At 45.0% G+C, this 15,084-nt stretch overlaps 1 protein-coding gene across 1 annotated transcript; it reads right to left on the bottom strand.

The window, feature by feature from the left end:
- Positions 1-343: 343 nt before the first annotated feature.
- Positions 344-11,461, bottom strand: LOC115075318 (mas-related G-protein coupled receptor member H-like). Its single transcript, XM_029575612.1, has 2 exons — positions 11,344-11,461; positions 344-1,620 (listed from the first exon to the last, which is right to left on the bottom strand). Exon 2 carries the CDS (start codon positions 1,301-1,303, stop codon positions 344-346), a length of 960 nt encoding a protein of 319 aa, XP_029431472.1. The 5' UTR covers positions 1,304-1,620; positions 11,344-11,461.
- Positions 11,462-15,084: the final 3,623 nt, after the last annotated feature.

Here is a 15,084-nt window from a genome sequence, read left to right as displayed (position 1 = left end):
TCAACGCGGGTCTTATTACATTGATCCCAGGGAGAGGTCTTACAATCTCCCTTGCCATTATTTCTGTATAGTGTTGTGTCTGCCTATGGATGTCAGAGGCTTTGCTAGCACCTTTAGTTTAAGACTTTCCATAATTGCTGCATAATTTTGTATCTGGCTTGCTTGGAAACCTTCTGATGGACAATGTAAAACATTAAAAGCTTTGCTAGCTCCTTTAGTTTAAGCCCTGCCATAACTTCTCCATGGTTTTGTGCTTTGCTTGCTGGGAAATCTTTTGTCTGCCTATGTAGAACATCAGAAGCTTTGCTGGCAGCATAAAATTAAACACTTTGGGGCATAACTTTCAGACTTGGGTCTCTGCCCTGCTGGAAGTGGTGGTCATCTCTTCTTCCATCTCTTGCTTGAAGACCCTCTGAAGAGCCACCTTAATTGAGCGCCAGCTCCTCTGCCTGCTCCTGCTTCCCACCAGGAAGTATATGCAGGGATTGGCTGTACTGTTGATGACAGACAACAAGAAAGAGAGATGGAGAACAGTTATTGGAATGGTGTGATAAAGATAGAGAGATGTCACTAGCATCACTTTCAAAGGCAGGGCACAGATGAGGAAGATGAGAACAGTGATCACGATGACCTTGTAGAGCTTCGGTGAGTGACCGTGCTGGGAACGCCTTTGGATCTTGATGAAAAGAATCAGGCTGGAGAAAACCATCACAGGGGTCAAAAAAAGAAAGGTGAAAACACCAATGTGAACCATCATGGTGTATGTACAATTTTTAAAATTATTTAGAAAATCACAAAGATAACGTTCTATTCCTGTGAGTAAAAATGAGAGCACCCACAGGAGGACACACACAATGGTGGACTGGTGCTTTGGGCGTCTGCACCGGTACCAGAGTGGGTAAAGTGCAGACAGACAGCGCTCCAGACTGATGGCTGTCAGGAGGAATAGCCCTGTGTTGTACATAAAGAAATAGCCAAAACTCAGGATCATGACGGGATAGTATAAGAAATGAAATGATTCAGGCAAAAAGAGAGAAAACAGTGCCAAGATAGAGAAGCAGAAGATGTGAAAGAAGTCAGCCATGGCAAGGTTCAAGATGTAGACGGTGAATTTGTTCCTCTTCATCTTGAATCCAAGAAACCAGAGAACAATCCCATTCCCAATCAGTCCCAAGAAAGAGATAATGTAAGAAAGGCAGTACAGACTAAAGCTCAGCATCTCTTCACCAGATCTGCTCTCTCCTGTTCCATCATATTCTGTTATCCCAGTGGTGCTGAGTGAAACGGTGCTCAGTTCAGTCATCCTGTGGTTTCTGGTGTGGGAAGATGGATAAGTAGTAAGAAGGCTGATGTTTTCTCGGTGTGTTGAGTCAGGCTGTCATTATATTGTTCAGCTTCTGTCCTCATACAGATCTTGAAAATCTGTGTTGTTCTGTAGGAGGTGAAGCTCTCTGTCTCTCTGTTCCCTGGAAGGCACTGGAGCTCTCTGTGTTTATCTTTTAGGAAGCGCTGCAGCTGTTGGTGCCTCTTATTCCTGTAGGAGGCGATGGAGCTCTCTGTATCGTTCTGTAACTCTCTCTTGCTCGCTCTATGATCTCCAAGAGCAGTACAGTTTTCTATCTGTATTATAATTAGAGCAGATAAGACAGAGTTATGTATGGGATAATTTTTAAATGCATTTGCATAAAACCAGATTTTATACATATAAGTGACTCTTTGAGGATAGCCCTGGGATGTCAGCGCATAAACGTACACACAGAACAGGATTTCACGCATATTATTACGTGCTTACTAAATAGGAATTCCAAGGAGCAGAGTTGGGGCGTGATCTGGATTTTGGGACTATTAGAGGGGGGGCATGTTTTGGGCACCTTGGCCTTTTATTTTTCCCAAGGGACCATCGGGGATCTGCGTTAGAAACCTGAAGCTTCCTTGGGAAAATAACTACACCTCCCTCAAACTATAGGATTGGGTATGAATAAGCTGCTTTGCATGCATTATGAGATTTTATGCATGCAAATACGTGCAAAGTAGCTTATTTCCATAGGGGAGGAAATAGTCTGTTCTGTCACACAATATCGTGTGATTAGTGCCGCAATATGGCAATATCATGCAATAAATAGCATTTAATGCATGTAACATACTGTTTAAGTCATGATATTGCTCTACTGTGGCTTAGTAAATCTAGACCTGAATTAGCTGATTTTCAGCTGTATCTGTCTAAGGGCAACATTTACTAAGCATTTTTCCCATAGAGCTAGAATGGGAGAAAAGCCTTAGTAAATCAGGCTGTAAATTATCTGAATAATTTTAGACCTGCCTCAGAGCAATCCTAAAGTTATCTGGCCATATATGATTGGATAACTTTAGACTTAACTGGCTGGGTGGGTAACACAGTTATTTTATTTTATTTTTAAAGTGAGGAACGGGGTTGTGGCTGATTCCCTGACCCCCAACCAATACGCTAGAAACAGGCCCTGCCAGGCCAAGCCTACCGCTACCCTCAGAAACCCCTGCAAAAGCACTTTCCAGAAGAAATTGTGTGGTGCTCTGCTGGGTGGTTTTGGTAGCTTACGTTTCCTGTGCTGCTATCACAGCAACGGTGATCATTGCCGGGATCTCACTGCGAGCATTACAATTCCAGCAAAAGACGAGTCCAGTTGGGTAGGGAGGGGAAAAAGGAGGGTGCATTTTGTGTAAAACTTGGCTGAGCTTGGGAGGGGCTGGGGGGAGGAGGGTCACCCAGCGAGTAAAACACAGCTGGGATTTAGAGGCGGAAATCTTTGATGTACAAATTCCAGGGGTGTGATAAATCAGTGTTATCACCTGCATAGCTTAAAACACAGGTCAAATTACAGCCACAAGTCCAGGAAAACAAGGCCCTCATCTTCTTATTATGTTTAAGAACTGAAAATGTAACCTGGATCTTGTATCATGCCTTGCAAATCTGTTTAATGTTTTGTGAATATTGTTTGTTTGTTTGTTTTCTTAATAAGTGCTGGAAACATTTACCTCACATACAACCATCTTGAAAACTCTGTTATCTTGATCAATTGTACTTACCCATTTATGGAAAGTGACAAATTCTTCCAAATCTCTCATCTCTCCCCTATTTTCTAGCAGAGGATTTATATTACCCTTATATCATTTTTTATACATCTTTTGGAATTTGGACCCGGAAATAACTACCAGGGTGGCCCATGGAAAGGTAGCCCAGCTGCAGTACCAGTGCATTGGGGGCAGGCTACCTTTCCATGGGCCACCCTGTAGATTGGTCAGATGCCTGCTTTAAGAGAAACTGTCCCTTCCAGTCATGTTTAAGCTGTTCCCCTACATCCAAGCCTTTATATTTAGTGTTGTTTATGCATTTCCAATGATCTGCATAGAGATGTGCTGATCAAGAAAAGGCCATCCACATATGCAAGCAGCTTAAATTCCATGTTGCTAATCTTAATATCAGCTTAACGTTCCCTAAATAATGTTTCCTACGTTAAAAGAAACAATAGCGGGAATAATGGACATCCTTGATGCTCTCTTCACTTGTAAAATAAAATCTGCAGTCAAAATTTTGTTAACCAAAACAGAGGATTTGTGATTTTTTAAGAAGATCTTTATCCATTTCACAATATCCCCTTTTTTCTAGGATATTTAAATCCGTTTTTTAAGACCCTGCTCGAATATTTGTAGCTGGTTCTGCTTTAGTGGATTTGAAGCAAGGCAGCAGATCATTAGCTGAATTTGCCATAGAATTCAAAACACCGGGGGCAGAACTCCGCTGGGACCCTAGACGTCTGAAGACTCTCTTTTGCAGAGACCTGGATAACCGTTTGAAGGACGAGCTGGCCGCTCGCCAGACACCTGACTCGCTGGATGAATTAATAGCTGTGGCCACTCGAATTGATCACCGGCTCCAGGACAAGGTGAAGGAACTCCGGCCTAGGGTGTTACCCGGGTTGAAACTAGGCCAATGCTGTCTCTACACCTCAGATGGTTCCAGTAGTTCCTGCTGCTGATACAGATGAACCTATGCAACTTGGTCATGGACACTTGACCTCCAAGGAGAGAAGAGTTTGAAGAAGCGCGACCTTTGCATGTACGGTGGTCAGCCCGGCCATAATGTCTCCACATGCTCCATTCGTCCGGAAAATGGACGGGCATAGGTCCTGCAGGAGGACTGTTCTTAGGCCATGCCGCGACATCTCCTCTGCTCTCTCTCCCAGCCTCTTTGACCTATGGCCAGTTGGAAGTTGTGTGTTTTCTGAAGTCGATAACCAGCCACTGAAACAGCTCAGCCAAGCATGGATCAAATAGTTTCTACTGCTAATTAAGAGGAAAAACGTCAGCCTAGGACATAGTTCAGTCTATGAAAGAAAATACTGTAGTAACATGAGTCAAAAACAACACAAAGTACAGCAGCATCGAGAGTGCAGCAACAGGAGCACCAGCAGCAACCAACTACTGACCAGATACTGGCATCCTGCTTCCTTCTTTTCTCGCCAAAATGGGAAGAGACTGGCTTGGGTGAGAGAGAGCTCCTGTTCATTGACGTAGCTAGGCATTGAAAGATGTTTTCTGTGGGGATGGCTTACCGTGGGCTCTGTTATATATACCAGAGCTATAATAAATAATATAGTATCACTGGTTGGTCTCTCCTGGGTCTATATCTCACACACACTTCCTGCTAGTCACATCAGTGGTTCTAACAATACTTTAATTCAAATTTCAAGAATAAGCTTCTTATCCAAATTCCTCCCAGATTGGCGCCACATTTCTCCTTTCTTCCCATCATCTCCTGCTCCCAGGAAAGAATAAAGATCCATTCCATGCATCATCTCTGAGTGAGAGACTCCTCTGGAAACTTCTCCAGATGATGGCCACTTAATTCTCTTGGCCAAGAAGAATTTGCTTGGCTGGTAAAAATAAAAACCAGTCATTAAACTCCAAATAAAAGGAAGGAAAGATGGATAGAAACGTCCTTCAAAACTCATTTCAAATGAGAGGAAATAACGTTCCTTAAAAGCACCCCTTCTACCTTTCCATACCCAGGTCTAAATCCATAAGACCCAAAGGGTCCTCTCCCCCCAAAAAAAAAGAAACACAACAGGAGCAGGAACAGTAACATCCTGCCTGCTAGAAAGTCCAACTGAAAATGCACACCTCATCTAGGTGTCTCTCCTTTTTATATTAGTAAAATGTAACCAACACGGCAGCCCACCGGGGGGATCTGCAATCCACTAGGAATGCTTTGTCTCTGCCTACCCTAATGGCACGGGCTTCTTAATAGAAACCCAGTAGGGTTCTCTATAAAGTGCAGAATTTTAGAAAGCTGGCCTTTTGCCTGTTTGTGCTTTTCCAAGGCCAAGCTTAAGTTCACCGTTCAGATGTCATAGAATCTGCTCACCATCAGTAGTAAACATTATGGGGCAGATTTTAAAAAACAGCGCGCGTGCGTACTTGTGTTCGTGCACCAGGCGCGAACAAAAGTACACTGGATTTTATAAGATACGTGTGTAGCTGCGCGTATCTTATAAAATCCGGGGTCGGCGCGCGCAAGGGGGTGCACATTTCTGCAACTTGCGTGTTGCCCTTTTCCTCCGATTTCGGAGCGGCCTCAGAGGGAACTTTCCTTCGGCCTCCTCCCACCTTACCCTCCCTTCCCCTACCTAACCTACCCCCCCCAGCCCTATCTACACTCCCCCCTACCTTTGTTGAAAAAGTTGCAGGAGGCAGGCGTAACTTTGCGCGTGCCGGGCCGGCTGCCGCGCTCCATGGTTCGGTCCGGGGGCTGGTCTGGAGGCAGCGTCCATGCCCCCGGAACGCCCCCAGGCCGAAACCACGCCCGCGGCGCCGCCCCCGGATGACGCACCGGCCGCGTCACGCCCCTAGACACGCATCCGATGACACGCGGATCGAGACACGCCCCCGACCCCCCCCCCCCCCCGGAAATCCCCGGGACATATGCGCATCCCGCCGAGCCTATGCAAAATAGGCTCGGTGCGCGTAACCCTTTTAAAATCCGGCCCTTCGAGAAGAACAATCTGTAGGTAAGGATAACATTATTATTCATAAGGTACAGAAACTGTGAGAAATGTACATAGCTAACGGAGCTGCTATCAGACTAAATCATAGTTTTACCTTCTATGGGAATACCTCATGCTGTAAGTAAGATCCAATTATCAGCTAAATACAAATGTATTAATGTCTGAAATAGATCAGCATTTAGTAATTGTACTTTCTCTTTGGGACGAGCAGTCCTGACAACATATTACCTTTGACTATGGAACGTGGGAAGAGTGGAGACCAGGCTGTGGGGGGTGAAGAAGAACATTATTATACCTCAAGATGTACTTGAGATTACATTAGGTTTACTATGGACTGCGATAAAGTCTCTTGAGAAAGCCATTGTAAATTTATCCCAGAATATTCGCGCGGATTTTAAAAGCCCTGCTCGCGTAAATCCGCCCGGATTTACGTGAGCAGGGCCTTGTGCGCCGGTGCGCCTATTTTCCATAGGCCGCCGGCGCGCGCAGAGCCCCGGGACTCGCGTAAGTCCCGGGGTTTTTTTGGGGGGGCGTGTCGGGGGCGTGTCAGGGGTGGGGGCCGATCGACGCGGCGTTTCGGGGCGGGCCCGGGGGCGTGGTTTCGGCCCGGGGCGTTCCGGGGGCGTGGCCGTGCCCTCCGGAACCGCCCCTGGGTCGAGTCTCGGCGCGCCAGCAGCCTGCTGGCGCGCGTGGATTTACGTCTCCCTCCGGGAGGTGTAAATCCACAGATGAAGGTGGGGGGGGTTAGATAGGGCCGGGGGGGTGGGTTAGGTAGGGGAAGGGAGGGGAAGGTGAGGGGAGGGCAAAAGAAAGTTTCCTCCGAGGCCACTCCGATTTCGGAGCGGCCTCGGAGGGAACGGAGGCAGGCTGCGCGGCTCGGCGAGCGCCGGCTGCCCAAAATCGGCAGCCTTGCGCGCGCCGATCCAGGATTTTATAAGATACGCGCGTATCTTATAAAATCCAGCCTACTTTTGTTCGCGCCTGGTGTGCGAACAAAGTACGCGATCGCACATTTTTAAAAATCTACCCCATTATGAGTACTCAGCAGAGCTTTTCTAACTTGGAGAATACAGTTTCCTTAAATAAAACAAATATATTAAAATGTGAAAAACGTTTAGAACAAGTAGAAATATTTCAACAGAAATTTGTTAATTCAGAATCCAGTGGTTAGATTAACTTCAGCAAAGGAAATGTTCGATAGATACCTAATACACACAGGGCCGGATTTTATCAGGTACGCGTAGGCGCAACCCGGCGCGCACAAATGTACTCCCGATTTTATAACATATGCGTGCAGCTGCGCGCATGTTATAAGATTCGGAGTCGGCGCATGCAAGGTGCACACTTGTGCACCTTGCATGCGCTGAGCCCTAGGGGAGCCCCAATGGCTTTCCCTATTCCTTCCGTCCCCCCCACCTTCCTCTCCCTTCCCCTACCTAACCCGCCTCCTAGCCCAACCTAAAACTCCCCCTCACCTTTATTTTTCAAGCTACGCCTGCCTCTGAGCAGGCGTAGCTTGCGCGCACCGGTTGAGTGCCGGTGCACGATTCCCTGGCCTAGAGGCCCTCCGGAGGCCTCTGGCCATGCCCCCTCCCCACTCCTTTTTCCAAGCCCTGGGACATACGTGCGTCCTGGGGCTTCACGTGTCGCTGGGCCTACGCAAAATAGGCTTGGCGCGCATAGGGCTTTTAAAATCTGCCCCATATTGAAGATGCAGCAACAAAATTTACCTGTTGTCTCAAAAGTTGATTATTTGCCGATAAAACCTATGGGGCAGATTTTTAAAAGTTGCGCGAGCGCATACTTTTGTTCACGCAGCAGGCGCGAACAAAAGTACGCCTGATTTTATAAGATATGCGCGTAGCCGCGCGTATCTTATAAAATCTGGGGTCGGCGTGCGCAAGGCTGCGCAAAACCGGCAGCCTGCCTCCGTTCCCTCGCCCTCCCCGCACCTTCCCCTCCCTTCCCCTACCTAACCCACCCCCCCGGCCCTATCTAACCCCCCCCTTAACTTTGCGCGCATCGGCCGGCAGCCCCGCTCCGTCCTCCGGTCCCGGGGGCTGGTCTGGAGGCCTCGACCACGCCCCGGGCCGGCGCCACGGCCTGCCCCTGAAATGCCGCGTTAGTAGGCCCCGCCCTCCGACACGCCCCTGACACGCCCCCTTACAAAAGCCCCGGGACTTGCGCGCCGGCAGCCTATGCAAAATAGGCGCGCGGGCCTTTGAAAATCCGCCGCTATATCTGGTAGATCAGCTGAAGGGGTAACATCAGAGGTATCAATTGATGTCTCTGATGTTTTGGAGATATCATTAGAATAGATACCAAAATTAAAACATGGAATACACTATGGGGTAGATTTTTAAACAGCGCGATTTGGCCTACTTTTGCTTGCGCATCAGATGCAAGCAAATGTACGCTGGATTTTAGCAGCTAAAAACCTGGATCGGCGCACGCAAGGCTATCGATTTTGTATAGCCGGCGCGCGCCGAGCCGCGCAGCCTACCCCCGTTCCCTCCAAGGCCGCTCCGAAATCGGAGCGGCCTCGGACGGAACTTTCCTTTGCCCTCCCCTCACCTTCCCCTCCCTTCCCCTACCTAACCCACCCGCCCGGCCCTGTCTAAACCCCCCCCTTACCTTTGTCGGGGGATTTACGCCTCCCAGAGGGAGGCGTAAATCCCCGCGCGCCGGGCCGTGACCTGGGGGCGGGTATGGAGGGCGCGGCCACGCCCCCGGACCGCCCAGGCCGTAGCCACGCCCCGTACCCGCCCCCAAAAGACTGCCGACACGCCCCCGAAATGCCGCGACGACCGGGCCCGCCCCCGACACGCCCCCCTCGGAGAACCCCGGGAGTTACGCGAGTCCCGGGGCTCTGCGCGCGCCGGTAGGCCTATGTAAAATAGGCTCACCGGCGCGCAGGGCCCTGCTCGCCTAAATCCGCCCGGTTTTGGGCGGATTTAGGCGAGCAGGGCACTGAAAATCCGCCCCTATGTGTATATAGTTTATTTTTAAAGCTGACCATGATACTGTTTTGAGATGTTTTTGAAACAACGAATGCAGCTTTTTCATTGCCAAAAGATCTGGATTTATCCAGACCTGGCTAGGTCAACACAGGTTAGAAGAAAAAGATTTCTTGAGTGTTAGATCAGAAGTAGAAGCTACTGGAGCTAGAATGACTTTGAAATTTCCATGTAGATGTCAGATTTATTTCTCTAATCATAAATATGTGTTTTTTGAAGTGTCTCAGCTCCAAAAATTCTTGGACTCTCATACTCCAACTATGACAGAGAATGGCTTGAAGCAATTCATTATTTATCCAGTGTAAAAACTCTGATTGTATAATTAATGTGGAATGTAGATCCCTATTTACTTATCAGCTTAAATACGTTAGCTCGTATTTTGTATATAAAGAAGAGGTATGAGGCTTATATTATAACTGTATCTTGTTTCAATAGATTATTTAATTGTTGTCAATACCTGTACTCTATTTATAATGTAATGTTATATAATTGTGGAAAATGTAATAAAAATAAAATAACCCCCCCAACAAACAGAGCTGCTGTGGGACTAAGTCATAGTTTTACCTTCTATGGGAATACCTCATGCTGTACGTAAGATCCAGTTATCAGCTAAATACAAATGTATTAATGTCTGAAATAGATCAGCATTTAGTAATTGTGCTGTTTCAATCCATGGTGCGAGTATCAGGTGCAATTCTAATCACCCATCTCAAAAAATAAAGGAAAAGTGTAAAGAAGAGTAAGAAAGAGGATGGAACAGCTCCGTTATGAAGAAAGGTTAATGGATTGTGCTCTTTAGCTTGGAGACAGGAGCAGGAGTGACTATATTATTCCTCAGCAGTATCTCTTCCCCTAGTATTTGCTATTAATATCTCTTTTAAGAATGATGAGAAGAGGCAAATAAAAGAGGATATGAGAGAGGTTTATAAAATCATCAGTGAGATGCAATAGGTCAGTAGGGGATAGATATCTTCCCTTTCCAATACTAAGACTAAGGGACACTCCATGAAACTAAGAACCAGCAGATTTAAAACAAATCGGAGAAAGCTCTTTTAGGAAAAGTCCATAAACAGTTATTAGCTGGGTAGATTTAGGAAAACCACCGTTTATCCCTGGGAGTGAGCAACAAGAAAGGGATCTATGCTTTGGGATCTGTCGAGAACTTGATGAATCTTTGGTCTGACTCAGCCTGGTCTATCTTCTGTTTTTATTACATAAATTTGAGCAATGGAATGCATTCAGCTCAGGACCTAATGGACTCACCTGTCCCTAGCCTGTGCCATTGTCACTGCTGCTCAGCTGTATGTGTCCTTATCACTATTGCATTTGCCTGCCAGCTGTCTCTCTCCCTATCACTGCTAAACAACTGCCATTGTCCCTACGAGAGAGCTTATAATATCATTTCTGTGCTACTTAATTTCAGCTCACGCCACTGGCCCTCATGCTACCAGTATAATGAAATTAATTTCCCATAATGAATCTACATGGATGATAGATAGGGAGCTCGTTTATTTCCTATTCTTCATTTTTCTCATCGTTATTCTTAAAAGAGATATTAATAGCAAATTCTAGGGGAAGAGATACTGCTGAGGTATTTATTTATTTATTTTTAATTTTTATATACCGACGTTCTTGTAGGGACTACAAATCACTCCGGTTTGCATAAAATGAATAACTGCTCAACAGAGAGCGGAGCTTTACATGGAACCGTAGAACATATGGAACAGTATAACTGGTTGTCAATTTAACATAGTACTAAATAAAGTAATAATAGTTTAACTGGAAATAAATAAAGAAATATAATATTTTATATAAGAAGTATAACTATTTAACGTAGCAATAACTATAAATATAAGCAATGCCAAATAAATATAAGAAATAACGTGAATTTTTGAGCTCCAAGATAATTGTCCGGTTGCAGATTCTTAAAAGTAGTAATTGATACAGTGTCCATAATTAAGGGATACCTAGTAATTAGGAAGTCTGTCCGTCACAGTAAGATTAAGCGTCTGGGAAAGCTTGTTGGAAGAGAAAAGTCTTCAGTCTTTTTTTGAATTCTTGATGACTGGGTTCTAGTCTGGTATAATATAATATAATATAGTATATGGTATAATATGGTATAATATAGTATATGGTATAATACGGTATAATATAGTCACTCCTGCTCCTGTCTGCAAATCTGTGCTATAGATCCACAGGAGGAAAACACCAGACAGATGAACAAACAGAGGAGCAGAAGACAGAACATGTGAGACTAAAGAGTGAATGGATGGAGAGAAGCTCACCTTTCACTGAGTCTGAGGGAGCTACCCAGCTCCTCTTCAGCCCTTCCTCAGAGCTCTTCCTTGGCAATTCTTAATCTCCTTCTTCTTGGTAAGCAGAGCATCAGATCTTAGGTTCTCATGACGCCGGATAAAGGGAAGCTCATGAAGAGATACAGAACTGCCAGCAGTCACTTCCTTTTACTCATCCAATGAGTGTCTGATCCCCCATCTCTTCAGTTTCTTATCAATGCTCTGCAGAACTATTTAACTCAACTAGTCTAACGACTTGTTCTTTTTACCAGCTAAATATGGTAATTTCTTTGACCTTTTTTAAGCTCCTGGCTTGTTTCGAATCTGTAGTGAATGTTTGGGTCAAAGGTCTGAAATTCCTGCTATTTACTAATACTATACTGTACTATACTATACTACTCCTTGCAATAGAAATATTTTGGAGATATGGAAAACATAATTATTAAACATTCTCTTTATTGAACACTTTTTCAAATGTTTAATTTCTGCATTATTGAATTAACATAATATTAAAATACTTAAATGGACTGGCGTACACTGTAAGGCAACATTTGAAAGATACTGAATGTATTTTTCTTACCCCTTCCTCACAACACCAACAAAGCTTAGGACATTCTAGTCCATAGCAAGAGCAGGATTCACTTGTTCAAGATGCCACACAACAGTAAGGGTTGGTGATTAGGCCATGTCACCAAAAATAGCATTGAATTGAAACTTAAGTTTATTTATCTACAATTCACAACTTTAAAGAATTATAGAAAAGGCACAGATACTTCAAAGAAATAGCTGCAGATGGGACCTTCATAACACCCATACATGCACATGCCCCGGTCATCTTTAATCAGTGTTGCTGCTGGTACTTCCGATAACTAAGGGAAGTTGCTTTTTAATTTGCATTTAAAATTTTTTTAAAAATAATACACAGATGGACATTCTCTGCATGACTATTGTTGCGTCCGTCAGTCGCAGACGGCTGCGCCCTCTCTGCCTCACCTCTTTTCTCTCTCTTCCTACTTCTCTGCGAAAGATGGCTGCCTCCGCTTTTGTTTGCCGTTTTCTCCGGTGTCCCCGGACCGGCATGGGCAATTGTGTTCGCCATGTTCCTGAGGCCTCCTAGGGCACGCGCGCGCATTGCCTCTCCTTATGAATATGTCATGGCGGGAACCTCGGGGGCGTCCCCACCGCATAATGTCATTACCTCTGGGTATTTAACCTCCAAGTTTTAACAATGCTACGAGTTAGCAAGGATTCAAGTCTAAGCTAATTTCACTCCTCTCGGATATGCTTCTCGGCGTACCTACTCTCGCTACAGGATGCTCTGGGTACCCGCTCCTCGGGGGCCTTCTGCTCCTGCCTACCCTCCGGGGTTACCTCGCTCCAAGAAGACTCCTGGAACACCCGCTCCTCAGGGGTTCTACTCTCTTCCTCTTCTTTCCAGTTACATGCTCAGAAGGACACCCAGGTACTTGCTCCTCAAGGGCCTTACTGCTCCTATCTACACCCGGTACCTGTGCCTGAACTCCAGCTTGGCGCTGGCCTACCTCACTATCTTCTTCTTGTGGAAGCCACATCGTCGACAGCATATCGGCCTAGTGAGTATCTTGCCTTGGGCGCTCTGCTTGTCTCACACCACAGATTCTCGGCGTACTCCGCTTGTGGACCACTACTGGATCTGTCACCTCATCTTCTCATCAAGAGAGGGTTCTCGGCGTACTCCACTCTGCGGACCACTACCGGACCCTCCATCATCAACATCGGGTGAGATCTACCTACACCTCTGCAGTGCACAGCCCGAGCTACATCTTCGGAGTCTACTCTGTGGCCAGAGGGAGGACTGCCGTTCTCCGCATATCATCCTACTTGTTGTGGTTACGTGTGTTTTTTGGATCCTTGGGTGCTTTGGAGGTGACCATGTCCACACGGAGGAGCCCCATGAGGAGCCACAGCACTGGGCTAGACTCGTGCTACACAAAACACAGGGAAATGTTCTTTTATTAACAGCTAGATGGTAGCCACAAGGTGGCAGTAGTGAGGAATTATTAGGAAGGGAATGGTTAATAGAACGGAAAATGTCATAATGCCTCTGTATCGCTCCATTTTGAGACCGCACCTTGAATACGGTGTACAATTCTGGTCGCCGCATTTCAAAAAAGATATAGTTGCAATGGAGAAGGTACAGAGAAGGGCAACCAAAATGATAAAGGGGATGGAACAGCTCCCCTATGAGGAAAGGCTGAAGAGGTTAGGGCTGTTCAGCTTGGAGAAGAGACGGCTGAGGGGGGATATGATAGAGGTCTTTAAGATCATGAGAGGTCTTGAACAAGTAGATGTGACTCGGTTATTTACACTTTTGAATAATAGAAGGACTAGGGGGCATTCCATGAAGTTAGCATGTGGCACATTTAAAACTAATCACAGAAAGTTCTTTTTCACTCAATGCACAATTAAACTCTGGAATTTGTTGCCAGAGGATGTGGTTAGTGCAGTTAGTATAGCTGTGTTTAAGAAAGGATTGGATAAGTTCTTGGAGGAGAAGTCCATTACCTGCTATTAATTAAGCTGACTTAGAAAATAGCCACTGCTATTACTAGCAACAGTAGCATGGGATAGACTTAGTTTTTGGGTACTTGCCAGGTTCTTATGGCCTGGATTGGCCACTGTTGGAAACAGGATGCTGGGCTTGATGGACCCTTGGTCTGACCCAGTACGGCGTGTTCTTATGTTCTTATGTACTGGTACTCGTACATAAATTTGGCTTCTCGTCCGAAGGAATTTACCCAGACTTAAGTGTTCTGGATGAGCAATGATTGAGCAGTGATACCCGGAAGACACAGAGCAAAAGAGAGCGAGGAGAGGCTTAAACCCGTGCCCTGGTAGTAAGCAGATGACAGATTTGTTTGTAAGTATAGACCCAAATCCACATAATCAACCTGTGAGTATATTCTTTTTATTTATATTTCTTAATTGTTTGATTGTTTGTGTTGCACATGTACAGTGTATAGTGATTGTATTTCAAATATTGCATAAGATATTGTGTACCAGTTAGAGCTTCTTCTTCTGCCTTTAGTTTTCACTGATGGCCCCTTTTGGCCGAGCTATAGCCCTTTGTGTTTTAAATGATTCTCAAAGATGGACTGATGCGAACTCAATTCTTTTGAGTTTAACTTCTTGGGATTCCATCTATTCTTCTTTATCCTGATAGCTCTCTTCATTATTAACCAAAAAGGAAAATAAAAGAGAGGAGAAAGAAAAAGTTAATGGGGGAAACAAGGGAGATCGCATTTGTTGTTGTGTGTATAGTCAGTTTATCTATTCTAGTATAGGGGAGCCATCTAGTGGATAATATGAAAACTCCTTTAGATTTGGTATTAGAAGCAAAATTACAAATTATATTTTAATTGTAAAATTTTTAAAGAAAATTGTTATTGTCTAATTGAATTTATATTTAATTTGTATATTATGAAAATTTCAATAAAAATATTAATTAAAAAAAAGAAGCAAACCCTCTTAATGATAAACAGATTTGACATTTTCATGATAACTTGTGCAAACAGTCAGGACAACAGTCTAAAGGACATCCTAGTTTTGTTTGCTCGAAAGCAGGCACTCTTGCAGCCTTCTGTGTTGTTGAAGTAGCTTAGATATATAAGGGATTCAAAGAAAGGACAATCTTTAGATTAGCATTTGCAAGTTTTTGACTTATGGTGTAGGCAGAGAGATTATGTCCATAAG

Source organism: Rhinatrema bivittatum, chromosome 13, assembly GCF_901001135.1.
Source record: "Rhinatrema bivittatum chromosome 13, aRhiBiv1.1, whole genome shotgun sequence".
Lineage (NCBI taxonomy): Eukaryota > Metazoa > Chordata > Amphibia > Gymnophiona > Rhinatrematidae > Rhinatrema > Rhinatrema bivittatum.
The sequence above is the reverse complement of the archived record's forward strand: the minus strand, read 5'-3'. Positions and strand labels throughout refer to the sequence as shown.

What these genes read in the sequence shown, in the direction of transcription:
- LOC115075318 (XM_029575612.1), bottom strand. Translation starts at nt 1,303, where the DNA reads ATGACTGAACTGAGCACCGTTTCACTCAGCACCACTGGGATAACAGAA.